Below are 27,033 nucleotides of genomic sequence, written 5' to 3'. Positions count from 1 at the left end.
AGCTTAAATGTAATATCTGTTCACCCTTCTACCTACTTTACTAACGACCGTCGCCGATCATGGCAGTGACCTTAGACATGACTTTCTTTTGACTCCCTTATACGACCACATCTTAGCTCTTCGACCCTCCAAAGCAAGTGAAATGCCTTTTGCTCCACCCTGAGAAATTCTCTGAGGCTGAACAACATTGCCTCTTCTTGTCCAGCTACCAGCATCTGGGGAAGAAGCGGACTCGAGGGTGAACCCGCATCAAAACTCATTCCCAAGCCGTCATCGCTGCCAACGCTAAGTCGTACAACTTCTGCCGCAGGCAGCACCCCTTGGCGTCCGTCGATTCCGCACCGGCACATTCCGGCGTTGACCCGCACAGTCTCAGGATACGACGGCGCCTCCCGGGGGTAGGCGTCATCACCACAAGCCCGAGCAGAAAACACCGCTGTTCAACCGATGAAGCGTGTGGCAGGTCCTTGCTGGACCATCAGGGAGGGTGTCGTGTGAATTGGTGTGTCGGTTTGCTCTTGTGTGTTCGGCTGCAGTACCATTCTCCTGGTTGACAACTTGACTCCATTACTGAGTTGGTGCCATTTTGCCTACCTTTTGTCATTGGACGATACTGACAGTTTACGCCACCGCTTTTCAGTCGGCATGGTAGTCTCGTAGTAAATAACTAAGATGAAGTTTGTCCTCACTCTAGTGTGTGCTTGATGATGGGCGCTATACGGAAGAAGACCTTCCCCGGTTGTTAGCTTTGCCAAGATGGGCAGGTGTTGGGATCGTTCAAAAAAGTTATGACGACTATTACGAGGTAATAGTCCACCATGTGAGTACTTCCTGTGTGAAAGAATGTTTCCCAAGTTGATTGAAGAGTTTGGACTCTTTTGGTCACGGGTGACTCTGTATGGAGGTTCTCAGTATTGTGGCTCTTTGTGAAGCGAGGAGCATTTTAATCATTGGTAAGCTCTATGATAATGACCAATACTGGGTACCAAAGGTATATCTCCAAGAGCCTGCGCATGAAGCACATACTGTGCAGAATACAAAGACGGTGACGACGGGACATACATAGTTAAGGTGGCAGGAGCTGAGCTATCCTTCTTTGCATGTAGTCTGTGATAGTTGTTGCATATGGCATGATATTTGTCATCTAGAAAGTTGTAGAACTTTCCATCTTTATACTGAACACAATGCATTGCATAACTCGTTGATAAACCTTTTCTCGAGCAATTTGCGTAAATCCTGTCAGGTATTCCTCTGAATAATTCAAATGCCAATTGCAGGCGCTTTCTCCCCTCGTACAGGTTCATCACCAACGCTTTTTCTCTGTGTATTTTAGCAAGCTTTTACATCCATATGACCTACGTACTCCTGCCCTGGTCCAAAAAAGTTCATCTCCATCCGCTGTCATGTCTATATCCCTTCGTCACCGCACGGGAGTGGCTTGATGGCTCTTCGCCTAGCTACTGGATGCCGCCATGTATTTTGCTTTGGCAAGGTAGTGGGTTTGGCCTTTGTAACGGGACATCGTGGGTTGGCGGGCTTCTTGGCAAGACGCAGAGTATAAGCAGCACCCAGAGTCCTTTGCCTCGAACTGAGCGTCTGGCATTCTTCATAGACTGGATTAAGCTTTTATCTTGAAATTACTATTTACTAAAACTGAATCTCAGATCAGAGTCCGGCAGGCCACACTCTGCACTCGTATGATACTACAAAAGGTCTTCCGGTAGCCACACCCTGTTAATGAGCTCACAGATAACAAGAGGCCTCTGGCTGTTGCCTAATATTCCAAGCCCGGCTATGCTGTGACGAGCCGGCTGCTTTCAAAAACAGGCAGCAAACATGTTTCGTTTGTCACCAAAGCCTGCGCGTCGATTCGGTTGGTAATTCACTGTTTGTCATGGACGTTATGCCAATACAAACATTCAAGTTGAATGTAGATGGTTTTGAGTTATGAGTCATGAAGTGACGACGCAAAAGTAGGCAAGGTAACTAAGCTGCGCCACCTTAGCAGCATCAGATGGTCGTGTTGGTTCTTGTTTTCATTCGTCGAACCACAGACGACAAACAAACAAACAATATATGCCAAGAAAAAGAGGAGTGATGAACATGCAAAAGTGTTGCACCCCACCGAACTAGGTCTCAACATTCGCACGTCTGAAGAGTGGCGTCTACCTTACCTACCCCGAAATCTGCCCTTTTGATCTGAACAAAGACAAAATTCTCGAAAGAAATCAAACGCTCAAGATAGACTGCCAAGCTTGTTAGAATCCCTCATTTGCACAACTTCACTGAAAAAGACGTACACTCATACAAACATAGAAAAATGGACCCAACTCTTGCGCGTCACGTAGCCGGCACCATCTCCCGTTATGAGCCAAACCCCGAACGACCAGCTGCCTATATGGCACGAGAACCCAAAACCATGAGGGACCCAGGCACGGCCCAGTGGGATATGGAAATCAGCACCGCCGACTTTACCCAGCTCAAGCTCGGCTTCATGGCCCAGGAGATGGAGGACAAGTGGTCCGGACGAGAAGGGCGTCACTGGTCCGGACGAAAAGGGCGTCACCTCGATACACATCATCAGGAGTTGGTTGAACATCCCAATCTATGTGCTGCACTTCAAGCTCCGGCAATGCCAGGATCGAATTTTTCACCTGGGAGAAGGCCTTAGGAGAGCATGGGGAGATTTCCGTTTCGGAGCGCCAAGCCAAAAAGGAGGCTGAGATTTTGTGCAGAATCCATGCGCACTGCAAGATCGAGCAGCTTCCCGAGTACAGTCCTGATATCTTCTGGCAGGAGGATACAGATGATGAGGATGAAGAAGTCAACAAGTACAAAGACACATCAGCTCAAGACAGCTTTGACAACATCGGACCTCGAAGTACTCTGGGTCTATTCAGGTACAAGGGAATTGCCGGCCCTGCCTTCATTCAGGCTGATTAACACTTTGATTTTCTCTGTTTTCAGACCCAGAGCTACCAGCATTGGTGTTTGCGAAATGCCAATCTGCAGTCATCAAAGTCAAACATATGACATTCTTCCTGAAGTAGGTAGTACCGTAGGTGTTGACATATTTGGAGTATTTTTAGATTCGCATGACATACCGTGGCTCTCAATATATGCTCCCACGTGAAATTAGAAAGTGCCAATCATCATTATACTGGACTGCTTTGCTGTTGAGAGAGGATTGACAATATACTAGTGGTTCAAGGTTCGAAGTATATACGCAAAAAGATTTATGTACCCTATTTACATCGCATATCCCACACCCTCAGACCAGGCCTGATCAACCATTCCTCTCATGGGCTGGCTCTCTTTCAGAAACGCCCTTGAGGGAGGAGGGTTCGAGACGCCATAAGCCACTTCAAGCGCCCTGCAGCATGACCTTGACTCCCTCAAACGTCTCCCTAACGGTTGGCTGGATCTGGGCGGCGGGCAGCACGAAACCGCTGGTGCCGCTGCCGGAGCCCGGGCGGAGCTCGTAGGTGTAGGCGTATGTGGCGCCGGCAGTTCCTGCCAGGTAGCCCGTGCTGTCACCAGTGGTCATGTAGAGGGTGCGGCAGGAGTTGCCGATGGTGTAGGTGGTGCCCGAGACGGCACGGATGGCGGTGCGGGCAGTGGTAGCGAGCGCCTGCCACCTGGTCTCGGCGGGGTCGACACGCTGGCAGTCGTCTCCGTAGGGCCAAAGGATGTACCTGGGAGGGGCCACGTTAGTTTACAAGACGCAGGGAAAGTGATGTGTGTAGCTATGTTGAGATTAGAGTGGAAGCTCACTGTCCGTAGCTGTGGAAGTCAATGTACAGGCTGATTCCTCTTCCACTCCTCAAAGTGTTGATCTGGGAGATCAATCCCGTGTTCTCAGGGGTGTCACCGGCTGCGAGGCCCTTGTAGGTCTCTGCGCAGGGGCTGGTCGAGGCGCCGCCGGTCTTGGACCAGCCGTAGGGCCAGTTGCGGTTGTTGTCAGTGCCGACGCACGATTGGCCGCTGCGCGACTGGCGGTTCTTGCGCCACAGACGGTCGTTGGTTTGAGTGTACAAGAAGCCGTCTGGGTTGACAATGGGCATGATGTAGAAGTCAAACTTGTCGACGAGCGTACGGATCGATGTGTCGGACGAGTACTTGGTCAGAAGGTTCCAGGCCATGTACTCGGTGGTCTGCAGTTGATCAAAAGATGGGCAGGTTAGTATCTTTTGTGTCTGTAGGACCAAATTTCAAAAAAGAAAAAAAAAAGAGGAGGAACGAACCATGGTGGTGATCCACTCGCGAGCGTGGACTGTTCCGTGGAAGAGCACAGCAGGCTTGGAGCCCTTGCCTCCAGAACCCCAGATGTGGATACCCTGGATTGTGCGTCCAGCGGCCGAAGCTCCGGCCGTTACGAGCTCGGACTGGCTGGGGAACGCGCCCTGCAGATCGCGAAGGAACTGGAGGTGGTCGTTGTAGCTGTGGTAAGCAGTGAACCACGACTCTGTATAATTTCAGGATTGGTCAGCTTTAGGTTCATTCACCAGGAAATCTGGCCAAAAAGAGATTGGTCATGAGAAGGCCAGATGCTCACCAGGAGGCACAGCGGCGACGGTCGAAGTGCCATCGTCAAACAACTGCATCTGCTCCTCGACTTCACCCTCCTCGAGAAGTGCGGCACCCATGTCCTCAACGACGACCTCGGTCGAGTTGACCAGGGCGCGAACGGCATCGACGTTGCCGGGGCTGACGACAATGTCGAGGGTGGTCAGGGAGCCCGGGTTGAGGATGTGGGCGGATAGGTCGGCGATCTTGTCCTCGAGCTCCTGGGAGTGCTCGGCGAGGGTCACGCGCAGCCCCTTGAAGCTGGTGTAGTCCACCCGCTCCCCACGCTGGCGGGGTGCGAGGGTGGCGGCGCTGGCAAGGCCGACGGCGAAGAGGAAGAACGAGACCATTGAGGACTTCATCTTGGGCTGACTATCCTGGCTGACTGTCTGAAGTGAGTGGCGAGTGGTGAGGGAACCAAAAGTTTAAGTTGTCAGTGGGGAGGGGCGATCAGTCTTCATCTTTATATTTTGACGACGGCAACCTTGAAGAAGCATTTGTGACTGGATGGAGACATGTCGCACTGGACCCAGAGATGCCGCCCAGAGGCCCTCGCATGATTTGACAACATCCATGGCCAGCTCTGGAATGTGGCATCGACGGGTTCGGGGACTAATGGAAATTGGCAGGTGAAGCGGTAGGGGGCTGGCGGGCATCGTGGAGAAAAGCGGTAGTTGGCCTGTTATCTCGATCTTGGCGTTGCCGGGGAATGATTGGAGATGCGAGGTTCCACTTGCCTCAACAGGCAGGTCGGCTGGCCATTAAATATGAATGGTGCTTGGCAAAAGCCCAACGATACGCTGGGGATTCAAGAGGGTTCGCAGCTGAGCCGGATGATTGATGCGAGGCAAGCGAGGGTCTGGACAATTCCAAACAATCCCTGGCACCTTGATGGAAGATATCCTGGGGGCGGGTTCATGCCATTGCCAGACGGGAAGGTCCGAAGAAAAACACTTAGTATCGGTTCTAGGTAGATACGTGATCGATGGCGTGTGCAGTGTGTTCTAGATCTAGACCGGTCAACTGTATGTACACTTCTTTTCTTTCTTTTCTTTTTCTTTTTTTTCCTTTTTTTCCCCCTTCTTTGCGCTGGAAACGAGCATTTAACTCCGGCTGACCAGCACTCATTTTAACCCACTTAGAAGCCCACACAGCGATCGTCTGTAAACATGACTATATTAAAAAGTACAATAAAAGTCAAAATTAAAACAATTACGCAATTTAATTTATTTGGTAAAATTCTACATGGTCGGCCGACCGGTTTAACTGGGCCCTGCGTTTTAACACCGGAATTACCACATATAAACTTACGTTAAATTACGCGTATAGCCGTAGAAATCGAAAATAATTTTTGTTATGTTCACAATGCTGGTATTGGGTGGGGCTAGTTGCGGGTTAAAAGTAAAAAGGTGTTCGTTAGTCCCGCCTCTTTTTTTGGCATGACGGTGCTGAGTTGAGGGGTATGGGGAAGCGGCGGCTGGAATCAATCAACCAACGTATGGAGAATTTTTAACGTAGGTAAGGTAATGAGGGGAGATTTAATTTGGTAGAGATCAAGAAACAAAATTTCACACGGAAGGCAACGCTTGCACTCTCTCTTTCTTTCTTTTTCTTCCCACTCAAACGGTCCGCTCCGTGTCTTCCTCAACGTCGTCATCCAAAGCCTTGTCCAGACCCAATCGAGTCCTAGTGCTATAAGACTTGATCCCTCCCTGTGGATCCGCTTCAGTAATGAGCTCTTTGCGACGGGTGTCGACGAGCAGACGAATCAGATCGCTCCTGAATTTGTTGCAAATTGATTGCAAATGTTAGCATCAATCAAGCAGGGGTCTGTTGTACGGTAGTGCTGTTGCTAGCGCTAGTTTTACCTAGGGTCTAGACTGGTTCTAGACGTAGAACTGGTCCAGATCTAGAGCAACTACCGGTAGAACAAAACGATTTCACCTGCAAGGGTTAGGGCTGGGGCAGGGGATGGGCTATGTAACATCAAGTTCAACCCACCTCATGTAATGGCCAGCAAAGTCGGCAATGACTTTGGTCAAATGAGTCTCGTTCAGGTCAATGTCGACAAACATCAGACCATCAAAGTCTTTATCGGGTTTGGGCACCGCCAGGCTGCCGTCGGGCTTGTAGATGCGCGCATGACCGTTGTACGGCGTCGGATCCGTCTCGGGCTCGACTCCCTCCGGCGTAGTCTTCTTAAGTCCCTCGACGCTGAGACGCTGGAATGGAGCCAGCACCCATGATCCCGTCTCGATGGCAAATGCCGGTGTCACAAGATCGGAGGCCGTATCGGCATAGTTGGTCGCTGGGTCCGGTGCAACTTGACGCTCGACACCAGGATATACAGGCCACGCTGCGACATGGACCTGCACGCCCGACGCCACGCTCAGCGACTTGAGGAACGGATTCATGTTCTCCCAGCAGTTGAGCTGACCGACACGACCGAGTGTTGTTTGTGTAACGGGCATGAAGCTATCACCGGAGCCATCGCCATACACTAGCTTCTCGACATGCGTTGGCTTGATCTTGCGCCGGTGGTTGAGAACCACGCCGTCCGGCCCTATCAGCACCTGCGCCAGGTACAGGGTTGCGTGATCGATCTCAGAGAAACCCAGTGAGACATATATGTTGTTGTCGCGGGCCGCACGCCGGATGCGGCGCATCTCGTCCGAGTCAACCTTGAGAGAGTTTTCTCGGTAGGCCTTGAGCATTGGGAGGCTCTGCAGGTAGTTGACTTTCCACATCCAGTACGGGTAGCCGGGGATCCCTTTTTTCCCCCATCTTTATTAGCATCTTTGGTGCCAACTGCTCACTCTCGATACGACGGTCGGCAACTCACAGACTTCGGGAAAGGCAACAAGCTTGGCTCCCGCTTGGCCGGCCTCATTGATGAAATTGATTGTCTTCTGAACGCCAGCTTCGAGATCGAACCACTATAACAGGATCAGAAAGTCAGCATGGGCCAAGCTGGTTGACCCCTCCCTGCTTTGAGACTCACTCCCGGCTCCGAGGTTACAGCAGCTGCCTTGTACTTGGTGATGGACATCTTGAATATATTGATGAGAGACTCGGTTTTCTAAATCTCAACGATAGGATCTTTGTCTGATATTCTGATTTCGAAGCTGAGAACAGTAATCTCCAAACTTCCCATGAGCTATAGAATCTTTCCTTCTTTATATACTTGTCACTTCACCAGAATGGTTTGATTATGGACACAAATCGACTGTGAGGCCATTTTCGGACTTGTCTCGGGACAAGATGCAAGCCCAGACTTGTCACTATCAAAGACCGTATCCTATTCGAAAACTGAAAATCTCGGTTATTCTGTGTTTACCAAACCCCGAAGCTTGCGGGGGGGATACACGACAGGTGGCTCTCGCTGTTGTACTCCAATCCAAGACCTCTCAGTATTGCATTGATCATCGTCATGCAGAGCGCCCAGAATTACTTTTCTTTTTCAAATCCCGTCATCATGGTGTATGTGGTCACTTGGAACAAGAATACATCAAAGTTTTTTGCTGGCTAGTCGGCGAAAATCACTGTTCAACAAAGACTGGCGCAGGTGCTGCTCGGATAAAATCGGTGCTGGCTCCTCATTTATCCACAAATATCGAATGATTTGACACAGAGGCAAAGTTCAAGTTTAGTCACAGACTCGCAGGCCGGGATCTGGAAATTTTGTAGTACAAATCGTCAGCGGTAACGGCACGGCGCTAACAAGTCTGTAAAAAAGTGGTCGTGTGGGTAAGGGTCGAACACCGGTGCGGGGATTCAATCTTGCTTGGCTTTGCAGAAGCTTGACGTCCTTGCCCGGGCTTTGACTTGCGGCATTTGAAGCTTTGTCATACACACCCATTTTATGTTGGAATTGTTGACACGGACTTTCTTGCACATTAGCATCTGATGGAATGGGTCACTGACACATGATGCAAGTCAAGTAACTTTAGAGCGACTTCTTGGTATTCTTTTTTTTTTTTTTTGTCTTCTTCATAATCTTGTTTACCTCCTGCGGCCCTGCCACCCCGAATCAAAGTCTGCTATCTCCTGGTCAGGGCCTGACACCAGTTAAAACTCAGCACATCTGATGTGGTTCAAATTGGCGCCTCCCTCCCTTTTCCGCCGTACAAGTACACGCAGAGCCCATTCCCCTGCGCAAGCCCCCTACAACCCACGCCTGCTCCGGTCTCTCCAATGCGATCATGGTGGTTCTTGTCGAAGCGGCCGATAGGGCCCAGGGGTCCAAAGACCGTGGCCTCCCGCTCATCCTATTATTACTCTTGTGCAGGCTTCCCTGCTCCGGCGGAGGGGGTGAATATCTCGGCGGTGACTTCTTGGGCGCCATGATGTAGCCAATGAACGGCTTCAATGTCGGCAGGCACGCGCACAATATGCCAGACCAGATCTCTATGCAGCCCCATAAGGCTGAGAGCCCCCCCTGGTAGGTTATGTCGTCGGTGGTAGGCAGAGACAGGGCCACCATGACGCGCTGTATGCTGATGGCGACGGCACTGTTTACTCGGTGTCAGCGACGGAAATCTGATTTGTATGGGACTATGGGCCCGGAAACGATGAGCAGCTTGTGTGGCTAGGGGCGACCAGGTAGTCAAGCGCTATCGAGAGGGAGAAATTAATCAAAATCAAACGACGTACAAGCCACCGGCCATGAGGATCAATCCGACCTCAATCTTCCTCCTGAGAGGCATCTGTAACGGTTTGACCAGCCATAGTGGCAGCAGCAGGATAACCATATCCGTACCCGTGTTGAAGAATGCTGCGGCGGCGAAGATGCTGTTGGCCACATGCCTATCGTGAGAGCTGACATCCTTGTTCGCGCACGTCATTATCGCAACCGCGCCTATGAAACTGTAAAGCACCGCTATGACAAGGGTGCCGTATATGAAGCCGATACAGCGCTTGGACATGGTGAACTTGAGTAAGTACACGAGGATCGACGACTTTGCCAGCGCGGTTGTGAGGTTAAACGTGGGGATCGTGAGCCAGAGGGTAATTTTCAGAATCTTATGGACAGAGTCGCCCGGAATTGTGTTTATGTGTGCACCCAGTCCAAGTTTCGCAACTGTCCGATTCGGTATGAATTGTTATTATCAATTCAAATGGCTGAAAACTGAAGGAGGCTAGCAGAGCGTTTGAAAATCTTGAGACTTACCAATTGCGAGCGCTATAGACAGTACTACGCCGGATATCTTATGCGGAGTGATTATTGTTAGGTTTGTTTTCCCATTTTCTGGTAGCATCAAGTATCCGTTTGGATTGTACCTACAGTGGCCAAAACTATCAGAGCTTCAACCATTACAGTATCGTTAGTCTTCGAGTGATAATAACATCGATCTGGATGTAAGACTGACTCACTTTCCTCCGGCCTCCACGAGCGCAGGATTCGGCATGACGTGAAAACCCGAACGGCGACCACGGGTATCACGACTATGGGTAATACACAAGAAACAAAAAACAGGGTTTGGGATGCCCCATCGGTACTTGCAAAGAATCCTGAACCCATGATGGCGATTAAGGGGGTAAGTATCAAACTATTATTCACAACACGGACTCAACCTTGGCAAGAAAAAGAAAATCCTGGGCATTGCGAATTTTTTGTATCGTTTGGTACATCAAGATAAATTCTCAACTTGACACCCACAAGACCTCAACCCCCTTGTCGTCGCAAGCACACGATGCTGCAATGACGGTTGGACAGGCGCAAGATGCATATCTAGGCCAGCCTCCTATTAGTGAACAGGTGCGCAGTCTTGCATATGGTTTGGCTGAACACCTGCACCTAGACTCTAGTTCTAGTCAAGATGGCTGTAACAAGTATGCGCTTGACGGTTCGCATTTCCGCAGTGAGAGAGCAGTGCCCGCATGGCTAAAGCCGTGATGACACCTGTTGGAGCTCTTTACTTGGGGGTTTAACTTGTCAAGCGATAGACTTACATTTCTGTTAAGCTTGAAAAGTACCGGGACTAGACTAGTGCTTGCATTGCTAGGCGGTCAAGACCGAGTTCGCTACGCTAAAGTGAATATAGTTTGGCCCCGGCCACGCCGCTGGACGGCATCCAAGGCCACAAAGATGACCGTTAGAGCCGAAAATCACACTAAAACCAGCCCTGTACAGTAGGTAGGTTGGTCTTTGATGTTCAAGGTGGTATCGCGGGTGGGCTTGAATGCGTACAGCAAGTCATTACTAATTCGAATCAGGAAACAAGTGCGAAGAATAGCCGATTTCCGGCTCCGTGTACAACCCGGATTGTCACTCGAAGGCCAATTCAGCGCTAAGAAGAGGGGAAGGAAAAAGGTCCCGCCGGCCGAGATTATCCGGAGACGGCGAAGCCACTAAATATATCCAAAGTGGTTGGTGGATGTTGCGACCAGGCCAAGCTTGGGTCGACGAATGCAATGCAACCAACCTGCGGGCGCTTTGCTTCCGAACATCTGCAAAAAAGTTGTCGCCACTCATATGCACTGCAGATTCGCTGGAACCCCGAGCCGGAAAATTTTAGAGTTGCATCTTCGGAGTTGAGGAATTACAAAAGATACGTATGTCCCAGAACTCTGGGCCGGGTTCACGCCACCAAGCCACCCTCTTTATCGACTCGCTTGCAGAACACAAACTGACCATGGCCATGGTTGCGTAATTGATCCATGCACCACCCATTTACCTCGTTTTCTATGATCCAGCGCCTTGATTGCATTCACGTTTCTCCATTGCTTCCCCCAACAGATATTGCCAAGTTTGGCAACATTTAGGAGAACCTGAGGAACCACATGTAAAATAAAACTTGTCTTTTATTCTGCGACAAAAGAAAGAAGTTGAAAATGAAAAGAATATATACAATCTTCAAAAAAGAGCTCCTCCAAGATACACAATCCTCCAACCGATTTAATTTGCACATGATTTCTGAGTGACTAGCCCCTGTTTGTCGCCTCAAAGAGGCTTGAACGCTGCCTGGGATTGACGTTGGTATCGGAGCCGGTAGGAGCAGACGACTTGGGCAACAAACAGAATACATAGCCATTCGCTTAGTCGACCTGGTAGGTGCTGCCGATGGGGCCGAACCGGATGTTTGACCAGATAACCTTTCTGCAGGCGGGTACTTAGTGTCAGCGATAACTCTGAAATAATCTACAAGCAGGTAGAAGACGGGCAGTACGCACGCGTTGGGGTACTGGTTGACGACACCGTTGGGGTCGCCGCCGTCGGCAGGGCAGGGTCCACGGGCAGAGCCGGGCTGGCCTGCCTTCTCAGGCGGGTAGGTAGAGTCGAGCCAGAGCATGTTGGCAAAGTGCTATCAAGGGGTCGGGGAGTCGAGTCAGCGATCTATCTTGTTCATGGTTTTTTTTTTCTTTTTCTTCTTTTTGTTTTTGCTCCTTTTCTTTTCAGCGAGTGCAGCCTTTTTGTTACTTACGTCGGACCAGATGGACATGACCAGAACCATGGGGATGTCGTAGGCGGCGTTGAGCTGAGACCAGCCTCCAACCTCGTTGAAGCGGTTGCGCTCGTCAAAGATAGTGAACTGGTCTGTGCAGAACTGCTCGTTGAGCTCGCCGGTCTCACCCTCAAGACCCTCGAACTTGGGGCCGGGAATGCGGTGGGCTACGCCGTCCTGCATGAGGATCTGGTAGTTGCGGTTGTTCTCGAACCGGGAGATGACGGTGAACTTCCTGTTGGTGTCGATAGTCTTGCCGGGGCCGTAGAAGTCGGGGTTGCCCATGCGGTAGGGGTTGTAGTCGCAGCCGTTGGCGTCGCAGCCACCACCGTAGCGGTCATCGGCGTAGGTGCCACCGCAGTTGGGCTCGGTGCAGACGTGGTACTCGTTGTTCTCGCAAGGGTGAGGCGTGAAGGCAAAGGCGTTCTTGTTGGACTCCCAAATGTCGATCTCGGCACAGCAAGCACCTTGGGCACCGATGCCAGCGCTGCTGTCGGTGCTGGACGGCTGCCAGCCCTCGATGTTACCCTTGCCGCCGATGAACTTCAGGTCACGGGCACACTGGGCATCACAGTAACCAGTTCCGTACTTGGCTCCGGCCTTGTTGTTTGGCTCCGTGGACATGCCCTAGAAAAGAAAATCAGGAGTCTTCTGGTCAGCAACTTTATTCATCTGAACAAGAAAAACAAAATGCTCCATCTGGCTTTCAACAACTTACACCGTCCTCCTTCATCGGAACAAAGTAGAGGGCACTGTTCATGCCGCACTCGACCGTCGACAAGTCAACGTCAAAGGCAAACTCGTTGTTCTTGAGCGTGAACATTTGGTACTTGTCGGATCCGTTCATCAGGTACATCCTAGAACCGACGTTCTTACCGCTCGAGTTTTGCTGGACAAACTTGAGCGTGAGCGCATCACCGCTCGTGCTAACGCCATAAGTCTCCGAGTACTTGGCACCCTCCATGGCGCACTTGGTGGCGCAGTCGGCGTTGGTGCTGCACACGTTGGTCCACTTGTTACCACTGTAGCAGTTCTCATAGCCACCAATGTTGTGGATCCATCTCCAGTTGCCGTCGATAACGACCTCACCGTTTACGGTCGAGCACGAACCGCCGCTGGAGCACTTCTTCCAAGTCATCTTGGGGTGAACCTCCTGTTCCGTAGTTCCCACCTGCTGGGCCACGGCGGCCGCGAGCAGGGAAAGGGAGGCACAGAGCGCGCGCTTCATGATGGGCGTGGGAATGTTGGATCTTGAGTAAAGATGAAAAGGAGAGACAGGTACGCGGACAGAACTGAAGCTGCTGCAGAGCTTGGTTTGCTGTGGCACGTCGACGGGAACAAGACAAAGGAGATCATTTTGGAGGAGATGTGATGGGACGTGGTTATTTATACCAAAGCCAGATGGTGATGACATGGGTCTAGTAGACAAGCATACGGAGAAGTAGATGCCGAATGCCCAATATGCTCAGTCCCTATATCCCTGGGGCAGTCCAGCAGTCTTTTTGGCCGACTCGAGTGGTTGTAATTAATTCTGGCAGCTATTGCGGAAGTCTTGTCCTTGACATCCGTCCTGTAATACTCGAGGCGATGCTGGGCCATTAGACGTAAACAGCAAGGATGGTTCCCTCCTCTGCTGCGCTGTGGTTGGATGCATGTGTTGCCGATCTTAGCAAGGCACGTATAGCAGCCGACAGATGGACATGTTTGCCTTATCGACCAGGTCTTGCTGTCCGTGTGTATGACAATGTCCGGCTCAGGTTGTGGCAATCCGTCGGCTGCTTGTCGATCTATCGGGGTTCTGCGGTCGTTTCTCCATCATGCACCGTTGAACTTGATCTGTCCTTGTTCCCCATTTGTGCCCGTTCCGTGTCGATCCAAACAAACTCTGGGGTCAGTGAGATCAATTTCATCTACAGAAAGGGTCGCCAAGGGCTTGTCAGCGGAGATACTCGACCTGCACTGCCGAACGAGGACAAACGCACCAAGAGGGCCAGTAGGCATGCGATGAATGGAGCATTTCACCTCGAGCCAAGATGTTTAAATGACGTGAAAGGGTCATTTTCAGGGCTGTGGCTCGAGCTTTAAGCGGCTCGGCGAACGGGCGCGGAGGGTGGTAACGTGGTTGCAGGAGGGGGGAGCGGTTAAATGCGAAGGGGGAGATGAGATCCGAAAAGATAACAGCCAAGGAAAGTTGGTGCCTGAGATTAATTTCAGCCATGCAGGAAACCGTCAATTGTAGCCACCGGGAAGGATACGTAGATGAAAGCGCAGACCAAACAAGGCGATAATATAGTTAACTACCTGCCTTATCTACTTGGTCATGACAATGCGAGGTTTGTTTGGGAGATAACCAAGCGCCCATAGGATGAAATCTGATGCCGCTGATGGCAAGAATTTTTGAAAAAAAAAAAAAAAAAAAAAAAAAGAAATGATGATCTTCAATGATATCTGGATTGAAGTTGGTTTTTGTCATGGTCGTCTTGCCAAAAGGGGAACAGCGGTAGCTTATGCCCCGGGTTCCCCGCAAAATGCAGACCAAGCTTTTGGACAAGACTGCTTCTTCCAAGAAGGCGATTTGGAAAATACCGTCTTGGCCAGAGGTCATCAGGTTGTTGGCCCCCCTCTTCCAAGTTCCACCTCGCCTCCGCCACTCTGCCACTCTTCGCTCATCAACTAACTCATGGCATAAGCGAAAACCAACATTCTCAATTTGAGCAAATATTGAAATAATCGTGCCATTGAAGCTCCTGCCACCTGCCTCCTTTTAGCCTCACGACGATGGTTATGATACGATTGATTGTCGATCTACGGAAGCATGCCCCGTCAGTGTATTGGCCCCCTTGTGAGCGGTTTTGGTTGGACATGTTCTGGTTGCCACTGAAAGCCAAAGGGAAAATGTTTTAAACTCAAGTAGACGAAGCCATCAAGGCCTCGTTTTGAACATCAGGATTGGTTGGTTTTACGGTCATATTCAATGGCTTTCTCCAACTTAGAGAGGAAATACTTTGTACGTCAAGATAAGATAATAGAAGTAACTTCTGAGCCGCATTCAGGTTACCATCGACTGATACCACGTAATGAGGTGTCCTTTATATTGAGAGTGGGGGTGAGCCGGTTACTATACATTACTAGGTACCCTTGTCTGGCTCTTGCGGGCCGAGTTCCGATTACACAGCACATATTGGATTATTTGCATGAGACTGCTCAGATCATGGTCATATGATTCCCCAACTCGTTGTACAGCCGACGAGCTCTCAGAGGCTTCCTGCCATCGTTGGGACGATTCTCTGGAGGGCCGCCATGATGAAATGATAATTTGTAAACCAAATGAGTGGATGGCTTAAAGATTATTCATGTTAAGATCTCATGTGTTTGTGTTTTTTTTCTTCTTCTTTTTCTTCATCTAATCCCACATTTGCTTCCAAAGATGCTGTCGTTTCAGGACTCAGTATTTTCTTAATGTTTGTATGTGGAAACATGCAATACCGGTAGCATCGCAAGCGGACTTTTTTTTCACGCGAACTTCGTCCGCTATTCTCCACTCAAGCCCCTCGCTTAGAGGTGCACATTTCACCAGTGCTTGCCTTATTCTACCACTACGAATCTGGTCCTGAAGCTGGTTGTTTTTTGATTATTTTTTCGCCCATTATTTACCTGCCTCATTTTTTGCAGCGCATTGATACTTCTTTTTTTTTGTCTGACTCCAGTTAAAATTTACTTCAATTTGAAGCCGTTCGGTCAACACGAACAGGTGTTCGTGGCTGTCCTTGATAAACATTTTTCTAACCGATGAGGCGAGAGTAAGCAAGGTTGCTTTGTAAGTGGTTCCCAGGTGCCCACGGTTGTGGAATCATATCCATCGTCAAGACGAGTCGTCCACTTATAACACGACATGAAGAAGCTCTGCCCCTTCGGATAGACGGCTCAAAGGCACAATGCAACTGGGTCGGTAAGAGACTGCCGACGGTGATATGGTGATTTGAATCAACAAGAAACATGGGATAAAGTTACAAGTCCAAAGAGATAAAAAGGGGGCGGGTCTCAAGGGGCTCTGCTGGGTACTGTCCTGGTACTTTGTAAACCTATTGAAGGATCTGCACGAGGGGACTCCTCAAGAACCCCACAAATATGGCAGGGTTTTGTTGTCGACATCATCTCATGTCAGTCTCAAGCCTACGCGATCATGTAATGGCAAAGTTTGGCCCTTGTATGGGGTTGTTGGATCATTCACGGGTTTTTCACCATGCGATTCTCTTCTCCACCATAATGCTTTCAAATGTAGTTGCAATTCAGCAGGGGTTCTTTTTCACTCCTCCTACCATACCACATGCGGGCATCGATTTTCAGCGTAATCTTTTGTCAAGACGAGCGGCGGGAAATTTCGTTTCCCACAAAACCAAGAGTTCCTGCCAGCCAACATTGATATGCGTGACAGGATCTCCGATTGTCGTTTGGCCATATTTGCATCATGAGTCTACGCGAAATTTTAGGCCTGGTCCCTGGAGAAATATTGATGTAGGCCAAGATTTGCCTTTTTTTTCTCCTTTCCTCTCACATCGTCTCGTCTGTGACCTGCATCATTCATTGCTGACCTCATTCTGATAGGACCACATCCGCCTTTCGAAAACAAAACCACAAGTGCCACAAGACACAGGGCAAGAACAAGAAAATAAGACACAATCCCGGATGTTGAGGCGGCAACAAAAATTGTCCAAAGTTGCGCCATCAAAAAGAAACACCGCAAACCGGTCGTGGATCACAGTCACCATCGGGCAGCATTACCACTGTCACAATGTCGTCTGAGACGCTCGAGACAGTCACAATAACCACGACAATTCGACAGTCTATAATACCAACACATGCGCCAACATCATCCCCCGATCCCTCGTCGACACCGACTACATTTGCCACCTCAGCCCGGGAGACAAGCAGCACCACCGACCCTACAGCTCTCCCGGCAGACGGGAACCAAGAGACTCCCGCTAGCGGACCCCCGACTGGAGCGATAGTTGGCATCGTCGTAGTGCTGGCCATAGCCGCGATTGTTGTCGCTGCCATCTTGATTCGTAAATCCAGACGATCAGAGCGGCGCACGAGAGCCGATAGCTTAAACCCCAATCCGAGAAGGGCGCCAGGGACAGGAGCAGAGGGACGTGCTCCCTGGGAGCCTCGCAGTAATGCTGCCGTGGAGCAGGTGACGAGGGATAGGCCGACATTGAATGCACCAGCCTATGATAAGCCACGATTGTGACACGGGGGTCTGGTGGAGGGAATGTAGCGACTGGAAAGATTCAGGGCTACGGCTTGACCCAAAGTCTGGACATAATTAATTCTATTCCAAGAAGGAGAGGACCTAATAATAGCTCGGGAGAATTTTGGCTAACAGAACAATATATTCGAAAGGGCATTTTGGAAAGAAAAGAAAAGAAAAAAAAGAAAAAGAAAAGAAAGAAAACACCAAATATGTAAGGTAGTATATTTTTATTGAGTGGAATTTAATCTCATATTAAGGTCACTTCTCATACATGATCAGTCGCCAAAGAAAATGGGAGAAAGAAAAACACAATCAAGGGAAACACTCGCCGCAACTTTCACCAAGCAGAACTTGTGTCATAGAAACAATGAAACGCTAAAGCCAGGAACGAGAAAATCAAGGATGAGTTATGACGACTTCACCAAGGCATCCACTTCGGGGTAGTCGGGAACAGTCCAGTCTTCTTTGTCGTCCGAGCCGAAACGTTGTGCGAGTTTATCGATCCTGAACAAGGTCACCACGGTGCAGATAAACCTCAGCAGCCAAACCCCCCAAGCCGAGTGTGGAATCGCAAACGACCAGATCCAGCTGGGGACGGCGTCCTGCAGTTTCGAGGCGAACGGCCGGAGGACGTCATCGTACCCACGCAGCGCCTTTAGGACGTGAACTTTGCCATCGGCCAGCGACTTTCTCGGCTGATCCTTGTCGAAGGTCGTGTTCTTGACGATCTCGCCGGCGAGCACATACGCGCCGATAAGGGCCATGGAGGTTCCGAAGCCGGAAAAGGTGGCGGAGCTGTAGCCGGCGTCACCCAATAGAACGATGCGGCCCTTGCTCCACAGGGGGCTGACGACACTGGCGACATCGGTGGCATAGAAATCATCGGCTTGCTTGTCATGGAGCAGACCGTGGACTAGCTGTTTACTCTCCCAGCCAGCATCCTGGAAGGCCTCGGCCAAGATCTGCTTTTGTGCCACTACGTCGCGTTTGGCAAGGGCGATTCCGAAGTCGCGGCCGAGCGGGTGGTCGCCTCTGATCATGTGGTAGACTTGAAAGGTCTTGGGGTTGTCGACGCGCGTCAATGTCAGCCGGCCGCCGGGAGCGTGGTAGGCGGTAGCGACGTTTGGGCGGGTGCCTTCGTGCGGAAGGGAGTAGAATCCTGCGTACACGCCGAGGAACTTTAACGTCGGATCACGCTGGCCTTGGGTAAGGCCGAGGAGCTGACGGCGCGTGCGGGAGCCTTGGCCATCTGCACCGACGACGAGGTCGTACTCCTCCTCGCGGCCGTCACTAAAGGTGACGCGGACCTTGCCGCCATCGTCGCTCTTGGCGTCCGAGTCGTTCTGGGAGAAGGAGGTGGCGGTGGTGCCAAAGACATATTTGGCATTGCCGCTCTTGAGGGAGGCGTCGTAGAGGACACGAATCAGATCTCCGCGCATGATCTCGTACTCGGAGGTGAAGCCTTGCGCTCCCTCTCCGGTGTCGTTTATGGCAAAGAAGGCTTTGTTGGTACCTTTGCTGTCGACAAACATAACGCCTTGCTCGTCAACGCGCTTGCTGCGGACGGCGTCGATGAGGCCCATGCGGCGCGTGACTGTCAGGCCCTGGCCTCTAAGATCGATCTGCTGGCCATCGGAGCGGAGTTTAGGAGCGCGCTCGATGACCGTCACGTCGTGGCCCGCTTTTCCGAGCCAGAATGCCACGCCGATGCCGCCAACACCGGCGCCTATGACCAGGACTTTGAGGGGCGCCATGTTGGTTTTTTGTGCTGTAAGGGAGGGGAAAAGTTTTCTTTTTTTTTTTTTTTTTTTTTTTTTTTTTTTGGGTGACTGAGGTCTAGTAGGGATACTACTAAGCTAAAGGTACCTGAGTAAGGTTGCAGTTTCGGGACCGTCCGCAAGGTTGAGTGGGTGGTTATTCGGAATAATGTAAAACTCTGCTGAGCGAAGATGAGATGAAATATGATTTTCGAATGATCGAATAAGAAAGTAGAGGATATCAAGGTTGTTTGGGACAATATATATACTTAAATATATTCTGGTGACTTTCTTAGGGGTGCGACCGACAAGCAGTGTAAGTGGGGGTTTTGGCAAGATGACTGAACGGTTCGGCCGAGAATTATGGTCTGTTCGGGGAATTTCAATCCGCTGGACTAAATTCTATCGCCGCTTGTTCTACTGGTGCGATATTGCTGACGGACTTACAGGCTGGATGTGACCATGCCAATCGCGATAAAACAACGAAACGCGAGTCGAAGGATCAATAAGCATCATTGTGTGTGGACAATCTCGGAAGTCGTCAAACAACTGTGCCGTAAAAGTCGGGGTACGGTCTTGAACAAGTGCGAATGCATCGGCTTTCTACATCAATGGCACAATCTGAACAAATCAAATATCTACCATGGTAATAATATGTAGAAGGGGTTTTTTTTTTTTTTTTTGTGTAACAATGTCACCCATCTTGCTGCATAGAGCCGAATGGCGAACTAAAAGGCGACGGCGATGAGATATCTATCATGCCGGCTTACTTTCTGACATTTGCATCGCATTTCGCATCGCAACCGGGGTCGTGAATTTTGTGCGATTGGGATAACTCGCTTTTTTTTTTTATATGCCCCCTCGCTAGAAGCACAAAGTAAGGAGATCCTGGCCCAACCCCGATCGATCGAGAAGCTTTAAATTCGATCACCATCTCGCCAAGGCGTAGGGCTCATCATGATTCATCATAACACCAGTTAACTCCGTCAGTCGGGAAATTCGGAGTTTAAGGAATTTAACAATCCAAGCCCACCACCATTAGTTCTGAACTATCTACACTAGATCACGGGCAGCTATCCCGCCGGTTCTGCGACCCCAACCTAATAATTAAAACCCAACCGCTCTCCAACTTCGCTACCTACCAACCTTACCTAACATACGCATCACTCGAATCATCTTTTCACAATCTTTATCATACCACCATCTCTAAATTCTCTTCTTCCTGAGCTCATCCAGATCGTTGTCTGCCAATACCTGGTCCCCAATTTGTACCGTGCGCAAAAGAAACACGATGCAAGGAATTCCCGACCTGAACGCCAGAAGAAACGGTCCCGACGGCAACGCAAGGTAACCAGCCCGCAGCTCTGGTGATCAAACGCCTGGCAGAATCTCAACTTGATCGCGCAAACTTCCCGCGCCGTCTACGCCGTCATCAACCCACAGCTTTATGCCCTGGCGGCGCAATGGCTCATGCTTCGGGAGATCGTCATGCCGCCCCTTTCCCTCAGCTATATTGTGGATTGCGATTGGGGACTTACCATCATCGACAAGCTGATCGCTAGTGGCTTGATCGGTTCGCTTACCCGCGAGCAATCCTCGGGACTCTCAGGTAAATTTGAAGGTAAATTAAATATTTGTACGCAGAATCTTTAGTCTCTGTTACGTTGTCCAACGCGCGCAGGTGCATCGCGTCGCATATCTCGTAAACTCCGGTCACATACAACGTCGGGTCAAACTTGGCAATTTTGTTTATTTCCTTTCCTCCTTTTAGTAAAACCTTCGTCGATACGTGCTAATAAACTAGCTTTCGTGCCATATGTACTTTGGCTATGATAACTAGACCCCCAAAGGCTTTGAACATTATATTGCCAGCCGAGACTTGTTTGTTTTAGACCAACCTTATTTTTAGGGGTACTTATGTGATTGCGCAAATAAACAGTAGGTCTCGGCGTGGCTTAAACTCTGCTTATTATTTAATCTATAAAAAAAAAAAACATTAGTGAAATTCGTTATAGATGTTTTTTTTTTTTTTTTTAAAAAAAAAAAAAAGTGAATTTTACTTTGTGAGTCCGTCGAACCCATAAGTATCGAAATCCAAAGTTTTTTTAACTGTTTTAATTATTTATTGTATTAGTTTACTTTGGATCAAATTTCAACGTTATCTTATATGGGCAAACTTACTTTGTTGAAGATGCGTATATTCATGCAGCAAACAAACGCCTTGATAACCGGCCCAAACCCAATTACCGCTTAACGGATTTTGGAACCAGTGGGGACATAAATGAATCTTTTCGTAGTAAACATAAGCATTCACCACGCCTCCTCCCGCCTTTTCCACTTTTGGAACATCTTCCAGAGAAAGACATAGTTGAGCGCTATCAATGCAACTAATAGTAGCTTTGAACTGATTATTAACCGCAGTTGCGTCCATAATTTTAGAGTAAACTTTGCGAATGGTTGCAATTGTTTTGTCATCGTCGCTGTGAAACCAACCCTTAACAAGCCGATTTCCTTTTCGAGCGTTTTCATGACCAATCATCGCGAGATCATGGGCCCTAAATATTAGAATTGTTAAATACCGTTTTTTTTTTTTTTTTTTTTTTTTTTTTTTTTTTTTTTTTTTTGCAATTTTATAATATCACTTACTCTGCCAAGGCCTTTTCAATATTTGCTATTTGCAAAGGCTTGCAATGCTCGAAAATAGCACGTTTTCCTACAAACGGCTTGCCTCCAGGAAGGGCTACATCCTCCGATTCGATGTTTCGGGTATATAGAGGAGTTTGAAGATGCGAATTAGCAAAGGCCAACAGGGGAGCAAAGGCAATGAGAATCAATGACGAAAATTTCTGCATAGCGATCAAATTTATATGTGAAATTCGGAATAGGAGTAGGGTAGGGGAATTTGAAATATGGGCAACATCAATATAAAAGGCAGGTTAAACAAAGCTGTTTGTTAATCTGTCATATGGTGGATAATTAAGAAGAATGACGTTACGTTAATGTTTTATCAAAATTTATCAGCGCACCTTTATATATTGGTTCATATTGTTGCTACTAATATGATAACTCCGGTGTTTATGGTGCTAAATTAACCTTCGGTAATGTAGTTGATGCGTATATATTTGTAACTTGTTATGAAAACTCACGCGGTGTAGTTGCATTAAAGGTTTATTATTTATCACGCCGTGCAAAATAAATTAATCTTTTCCAACTTTTTATGTATTAATCATTTTAGCAGCTAACGTCAGCTCAGCGTAGTCGACTGTTAAAATATTTGGCGGACACACGAATAGAAAAAATAGAGTAGGATTAACCTGTCTGATTTTAATATATTTCTCGGCGCATAATCAAGCACGGATTATAAAGCGAGGAGGGACAACGTCGTTTGCGTCAAGAAATAATGTACAAATATTATTTATTATATGGGTTCGTACCGTAAATCTCCTTTAAAAACAGTGGAATTTGTTGATAGGAATAGAGTGATTGCTGCGATCGGTAAAAACAATATAATAAAATAACTGTATTTTTATACATGATAATTATTTAACTGTAATGATTTACAATCCTGCAGAGATTTTAATAAATCTCTGCTACGTGTTCTGAGGTCACGTTGGTCCACACGTGATCTATCCACTCGCATGTCTCCCCATGAACAAACAAAATTCTTTTGTTTTCTTTTTAAGGCGTTAGAATTAACTTTCGGGCGAATCTCTATTTATCCAGGTTATTCTATAATTTCAATGCTCAAACTGAATCTCCCACGAAAGCATTATTTGTGCAAAGGAATAACTGGCTCACCCCCTCGCCAATATATCTGACTTTGTAACGCCTTTTCCGAACATAGCCGCATTATATTGATGAAAATAATGCACCAAATTTATCGAGCCGAAAAAAAGGATTTTAATGCGAAATATATTAAACTTTTGAGTGATTTTTATAATTGCCTGTACAATCAATTCCCTCAGACAAAAAATACCAAAAAAAGAAAAATCGGCCCAAATTAATATAAATCTCGCCCTAATCCGGGCGTTATGCCGATCCTGTATTATTTATAAATCAGGTATTATTTTGGAAATTAACCTAAAACCCCGTATATTCCTGTGTTATGAATGCGTATTTTCTTTTGTTTTAACCTGTATTACCCCCTCCAGCCCAAGGGCTACACAATCCGCGTTCCATATAATCGTATCACCCCATTACACGTGCCATGGTGTAAAACGGTGCAAACATTTTATCGGAGTGTTAAATTCCCAAATGCCCATTATATGGAAAGGTTCCAATCGCGTAAACAGTTGAATACATACGTATCTAGGGCACATGCCCAAGGTGGGCTAGAAAATAAACTAATTTATTTCTACTAGTCTGTCTAGGTAGTAGATTTGTTGACTAGCATTCATGATAGCATTTGACTCGGGAAAGGACAGAACTTATGTGTCAAGGCGTGTCTGCATCTCCTATCTACCTACAGTGGCACCCGGTTGAACAAAGGCATGGTTTCCACGGCTCCCTTGGGCTCCCCACACACGCATTATCTCCTCGTCTTTATAGCTCGTTTCTTGATAGGATCCGGTGCAGGACATCGCCAAGCTTAGCCTTGCAATCGTCGACTGCTCCAGCGGCCCTCCACGCCACGAAACGGTCTGGTCTCACAAGCACGCAACCGTCCTCCCTGACCTCGCGCCGTGCAGCCCATTCACGATTAACGTCGTGATAATCTAGCCCGAATCCAATGGCAACTGTCTTGATGGGAATTCCGGTCTCCTTGGCGATTGCATCTGCCGCTTCGCGCCAGCCCTCCCCGCCGTGTCCGGTCAGCAGACAAAACGACCCGCCGCCCGCGAGGTCTTGGGTCGATAGCTCGTTGCCGCGTTTCGGTACTTTGAGCCAGGCGTGCGGGAGCCTGCTGCCCGGGTAGGTGCTTATTTGAATGTCGACCACCGGGTCTCCCTTGAGCTCGGGCCGTGCCTCTGTCTCGTCATCTAGATAGACAGCCCCGGACTGGTACCACTGGTTCATGTTCAGCCCCAAGCTCTCGCACTCGCTACGCATGTTTTCAAGCGCCTCATGGAGCTTCGCTCTGCGCTCCGCACCCGCCGCGCTCGACTCACTCAGCTCCTGGACCTGCCGCAACCCGTCCTCAGCTGTCGGTGCCATCATGCCCAGCTGCTGCCACACGGCAAAGTGCGAGACCATGCCCTCGTTTGAGATACGGACAAGGTCTGCACCGACCGGCTGCCGCTCCTCACTGTAGCTCTTGAGGAGAGACGGGCCAGCCAGGCCCCGGCCCACGAACGCGGCTTTCCAACCCAGGTTGTAGGCGTCCTGGATGCCTGTGTTGCTTCCCAGCCCGTACGATGGCGGGTGTCGGTGGGCCGCGTCGCCCAGTATGAAAATGTCATGGCAGTTGTCCTTGCCCTCGTCGTTGTCGACGTCTTGCTTCTTGCTCCCACAACTAAAGTCGACGGCAACCGACTCACGCATCATCCAGGGGTCCACTTTGAGCACCTCGATGTCGACATGCGGGTCTCCAATGCTCAGACGCAAAAACTCGAGCAGGTGAGGGCTGGTTGGGGTCAAATCCTGGAATGGGTCCTTCTTCTCACCAGGGGCGAAGGCAACCATGAGCCATGTGTGCCAAGGCCGGACCATGCGAAGCGCCGGGGCGATGCCGAAACGCGCCTTGAGATCAGGCTGCATGAGCCAGTTCAACCCACCGAAGCGCTCGGCTGCGTTCATGACGTGCGACAGGTCGGCCTTGAGCAGGATGTTGCATGCAACGCCCTTGGAGGGTTTGCTGTCGAACGAGAAATTGGCCACGGGCGACTGCGCCACGATGCTACGGGCTCCATCGGCCCCGAATAAGTATCCGGTCTGCACGAGGTACGTATGTTGCGTCGTGAGGTCCTTGAGCGTGCAAATTATGGCCCCCGAGTTCTTCTCGCGCTCAAAGCTGACGAGCTCCGTCTTGAACCGCATCTCGACTCCATGGTGGGTTGCGTAGCGGACAAGCAGCGGCTCCATCCAGTATTGTGGCAAGTCAAGGAAGTCGCAGGGAGAAGCAATTCGAACGTCGTGCTGTTGGCGGAGGCCGCATATTCGTCAGCTTGCCATGGGCGGCACTCAACCAAGAGCGATTGTTGATATTGCATGAAAAGAGGGGAAGCTCACGGCAGTCTTGGGAGATTCGCCCCAGGCATGGACTTTGCCGTACTCCTCGCCGGTCATGGTGCGACACCAGCGCATAGACGACATTGCCTTTCCACGGACTCCATGACCGATGGCGTCTTGCTCCAGCCCGAGATCTCGTAGGCATTCTGCCCAAAATGTGACCAAAGGGTTAGAAGACGCGCGGGATACCAGAGGTGCGCTGGTGAGCTTGAGCTTGAGCTGTACTGACCAAGGGCAAATGGGTTGACTATGTGGGCTCGAGGGCCATCTGCCGTGCCTGGTGAGCTCGAAATAACGAGGGCCTTGACACCTATCACGTGGAAAGCCTTGATGTCAACAGGGTGGCCGTCTCGATGATCGTGCGACATGGGGGCAGGGAATGTGATGGTTACCATTTTGGCCAAGGAAGCAGCCGAGCGCCGCTCCGGCTGGTCCAGCCCCTACAACTAGAAAATCAAAGTGGACGATTTCTGTCTGCATTTTTTGTATCATGATGCAATCGGGTGTCGATCTGACTGCAGGGTGATATGGAGGACTGAGAGGAGAAACACAGCAGGAATTGATGCCGATTGGGGAACAAAATAAAATACCAGACAAAACAAAACTGAAAGGTGATTAGTTTTTTACTCTGATAAAACCGATCGAATGCGTCAAAAGCTGTTGTTGGGTTAATTGTTTTAAAAGTTGGTGGATGATATTTTGGCCTTCGCTATAGGTGGCAAGTAAGTACTTGTCTACCTTGTGCATTCCGTTCTCGCTGAGCCGGGATGGCAATTATTCACGACAGAATCTACAGGCTACCGAGGATGACCCCGACCGTAATTTTATGAATAAGGTCAAATAAGTAGCCAACCAACACGCAAGAAAAGTTTTTTCTTTTTTTTTTCTGTTTCACTACTTACTCACGGGCAAAGTCTAGTATGCCAGCTGAGCGTTCATTCAAGATTAGATAACATACAAAATGCAGAAGACATGATTCTGCAACGTATTCTGGGGCGACACTAACTTTTTTTCATGCTCAAACATATAGCATTAAGGTTATTATCTAGATTTACCACCAGTCAAGCACCGACCTCTGTCGGTTATCCTGTCCTGTGTCTTTTTCTGCTTTGGTTCTTTCCCAACACAAATACGTGTAAGGGTTAGGTACTACCGTACTAGTCTAGGCTAGTCTTGTCTGCATATTCACAACACAAAAACCACCCCGGCGATGGAGGAGTGCCACTTGCCGACGGGCTGCCGTTGCACTTCTTGGCCTTCTCCTTGAGCAAATCCCCGAGAGCCTTCTCAACATCCCTGCCCTCCTGCTTGAGGACCTCGCCGGCGGCGCCGAGCACGGCCAGGGCACTGACGAGGCAGACAGTGGCTACCTTGAGCGTCTCCATGTTCTCATCGCTCTGTAAGGCTCACATCTCGAGATCTTTGTTGTATGTGGCCACCTCCTCCTCGGGCGTCTTGAGGTTCAGTTCTTTCTCGGGCTTGATCAGCTCGCAAACGTCCGCCTTGAAGATCTTGTCCAAGGTGTCGGCAGCCTACTTGCACCTTCTAGTTAACTCGGCATCATCAGCGCCGATGTCCTGGCGCGGCTGTACGGCCGAGGCGGCGGTCAGGCCGGCAAGGGCGGTGAGGGCAAAGTTGGTCTGGAAACGCATTTTGACAGGAAAATACGGAATGTAACTTGGATGGTGAAGATTCTTTTGGAAAGCGAGGCTAGTCTTCAAAATTTCCAAGCAGAAAATGTTGCTCACAGCGATTGATGGTATCTTGTTGGGGTGTATATGGTCCTGTAGCAGAAAGAGAGATGCCAAACAGATAAAATATACCAATGAATCAGATGGGCAGA

General features: G+C 49.4%; 9 protein-coding genes across 9 annotated transcripts; 2 read left to right on the top strand and 7 right to left on the bottom strand.

The window, feature by feature from the left end:
- Positions 1 to 2,320: 2,320 nt before the first annotated feature.
- PgNI_11144 (uncharacterized protein) lies at positions 2,321 to 2,943 on the top strand (the record flags this gene model as incomplete). Its single annotated transcript, XM_031131117.1, has 2 exons — positions 2,321 to 2,520; positions 2,625 to 2,943. The coding sequence occupies 2 exons, from the start codon at positions 2,321 to 2,323 to the stop codon at positions 2,941 to 2,943; spliced, it is 519 nt and encodes a 172-aa protein (XP_030976923.1).
- Positions 2,944 to 3,142: 199 nt separating this feature from the next.
- Positions 3,143 to 5,176, bottom strand: PgNI_11143 (uncharacterized protein). The gene is made up of 4 exons (XM_031131116.1): positions 4,556 to 5,176; positions 4,245 to 4,465; positions 3,775 to 4,154; positions 3,143 to 3,695 (listed from the first exon to the last, which is right to left on the bottom strand). The coding sequence occupies exons 1-4, from the start codon at positions 4,926 to 4,928 to the stop codon at positions 3,365 to 3,367; spliced, it is 1,305 nt and encodes a 434-aa protein (XP_030976922.1). The 5' UTR covers positions 4,929 to 5,176; the 3' UTR covers positions 3,143 to 3,364.
- Positions 5,177 to 5,723: 547 nt separating this feature from the next.
- PgNI_11142 (uncharacterized protein) lies at positions 5,724 to 7,926 on the bottom strand. Its single transcript, XM_031131115.1, has 4 exons — positions 7,568 to 7,926; positions 7,409 to 7,502; positions 6,568 to 7,336; positions 5,724 to 6,345 (listed from the first exon to the last, which is right to left on the bottom strand). Exons 1-4 carry the CDS (start codon positions 7,613 to 7,615, stop codon positions 6,186 to 6,188), a joined length of 1,071 nt encoding a protein of 356 aa, XP_030976921.1. The 5' UTR covers positions 7,616 to 7,926; the 3' UTR covers positions 5,724 to 6,185.
- Positions 7,927 to 8,641: 715 nt separating this feature from the next.
- On the bottom strand, positions 8,642 to 10,009 carry PgNI_11141 (uncharacterized protein; the record flags this gene model as incomplete). Its single annotated transcript, XM_031131114.1, has 5 exons — positions 8,642 to 9,077; positions 9,220 to 9,646; positions 9,737 to 9,773; positions 9,851 to 9,861; positions 9,940 to 10,009. Coding segments are annotated over 5 exons (981 nt in total), but the record flags the coding sequence as incomplete, so codon positions are not given.
- A 1,154-nt stretch (positions 10,010 to 11,163) lies between these two features.
- Positions 11,164 to 14,076, bottom strand: PgNI_11140 (uncharacterized protein). The gene is made up of 5 exons (XM_031131113.1): positions 13,994 to 14,076; positions 12,730 to 13,921; positions 11,991 to 12,638; positions 11,740 to 11,870; positions 11,164 to 11,665 (listed from the first exon to the last, which is right to left on the bottom strand). Exons 2-5 carry the CDS (start codon positions 13,423 to 13,425, stop codon positions 11,605 to 11,607), a joined length of 1,536 nt encoding a protein of 511 aa, XP_030976919.1. The 5' UTR covers positions 13,426 to 13,921; positions 13,994 to 14,076; the 3' UTR covers positions 11,164 to 11,604.
- Positions 14,077 to 16,803: 2,727 nt separating this feature from the next.
- On the top strand, positions 16,804 to 17,262 carry PgNI_11139 (uncharacterized protein; the record flags this gene model as incomplete). Its single annotated transcript, XM_031131112.1, has 1 exon — positions 16,804 to 17,262. The coding sequence occupies one exon, from the start codon at positions 16,804 to 16,806 to the stop codon at positions 17,260 to 17,262; it is 459 nt and encodes a 152-aa protein (XP_030976715.1).
- Positions 17,263 to 17,672: 410 nt separating this feature from the next.
- On the bottom strand, positions 17,673 to 19,019 carry PgNI_11138 (uncharacterized protein; the record flags this gene model as incomplete). The annotated part of the gene is made up of 1 exon (XM_031131111.1): positions 17,673 to 19,019. One exon carries the CDS (start codon positions 19,017 to 19,019, stop codon positions 17,673 to 17,675), a length of 1,347 nt encoding a protein of 448 aa, XP_030976716.1.
- Positions 19,020 to 26,272: 7,253 nt separating this feature from the next.
- PgNI_11136 (uncharacterized protein) lies at positions 26,273 to 26,575 on the bottom strand (the record flags this gene model as incomplete). Its single annotated transcript, XM_031131110.1, has 2 exons — positions 26,273 to 26,282; positions 26,391 to 26,575. The coding sequence occupies 2 exons, from the start codon at positions 26,573 to 26,575 to the stop codon at positions 26,273 to 26,275; spliced, it is 195 nt and encodes a 64-aa protein (XP_030976719.1).
- A 21-nt stretch (positions 26,576 to 26,596) lies between these two features.
- Positions 26,597 to 26,842, bottom strand: PgNI_11135 (uncharacterized protein; the record flags this gene model as incomplete). The annotated part of the gene is made up of 2 exons (XM_031131109.1): positions 26,597 to 26,722; positions 26,783 to 26,842. 2 exons carry the CDS (start codon positions 26,840 to 26,842, stop codon positions 26,597 to 26,599), a joined length of 186 nt encoding a protein of 61 aa, XP_030976827.1.
- Positions 26,843 to 27,033: the final 191 nt, after the last annotated feature.

The sequence above is a fragment of the Pyricularia grisea genome, chromosome VI (genome assembly GCF_004355905.1).
Source record: "Pyricularia grisea strain NI907 chromosome VI, whole genome shotgun sequence".
Lineage (NCBI taxonomy): Eukaryota > Fungi > Ascomycota > Sordariomycetes > Magnaporthales > Pyriculariaceae > Pyricularia > Pyricularia grisea.
Note: the sequence above shows the minus strand (reverse complement) of the source record. Positions and strands in the feature narration are given on the sequence as shown.

What these genes read in the sequence shown, in the direction of transcription:
- PgNI_11143 (XM_031131116.1), bottom strand. Translation starts at nt 4,928, where the DNA reads ATGAAGTCCTCAATGGTCTCGTTCTTCCTCTTCGCCGTCGGCCTTGCC. An exon ending in CGTCGCCGCTGTGCCTCCTG is followed by an intron (nt 4,466 to 4,555) that starts GTGAGCATCTGG and finishes GAAATTATACAG; the next exon opens with AGTCGTGGTTCACTGCTTAC. An exon ending in GACTTCCACAGCTACGGACA is followed by an intron (nt 3,696 to 3,774) that starts GTGAGCTTCCAC and finishes GGCCCCTCCCAG; the next exon opens with GTACATCCTTTGGCCCTACG.
- PgNI_11142 (XM_031131115.1), bottom strand. Translation starts at nt 7,615, where the DNA reads ATGTCCATCACCAAGTACAAGGCAGCTGCTGTAACCTCGGAGCCGGGA. An exon ending in CTGTAACCTCGGAGCCGGGA is followed by an intron (nt 7,503 to 7,567) that starts GTGAGTCTCAAA and finishes ATCCTGTTATAG; the next exon opens with TGGTTCGATCTCGAAGCTGG. An exon ending in TTTGCTGGCCATTACATGAG is followed by an intron (nt 6,346 to 6,567) that starts GTGGGTTGAACT and finishes CAACAAATTCAG; the next exon opens with GAGCGATCTGATTCGTCTGC.
- PgNI_11140 (XM_031131113.1), bottom strand. Translation starts at nt 13,425, where the DNA reads ATGTCATCACCATCTGGCTTTGGTATAAATAACCACGTCCCATCACAT. An exon ending in TCATGTCCATCTGGTCCGAC is followed by an intron (nt 11,871 to 11,990) that starts GTAAGTAACAAA and finishes ACCCCTTGATAG; the next exon opens with CACTTTGCCAACATGCTCTG. An exon ending in GTCAACCAGTACCCCAACGC is followed by an intron (nt 11,666 to 11,739) that starts GTGCGTACTGCC and finishes ACCCGCCTGCAG; the next exon opens with AAAGGTTATCTGGTCAAACA.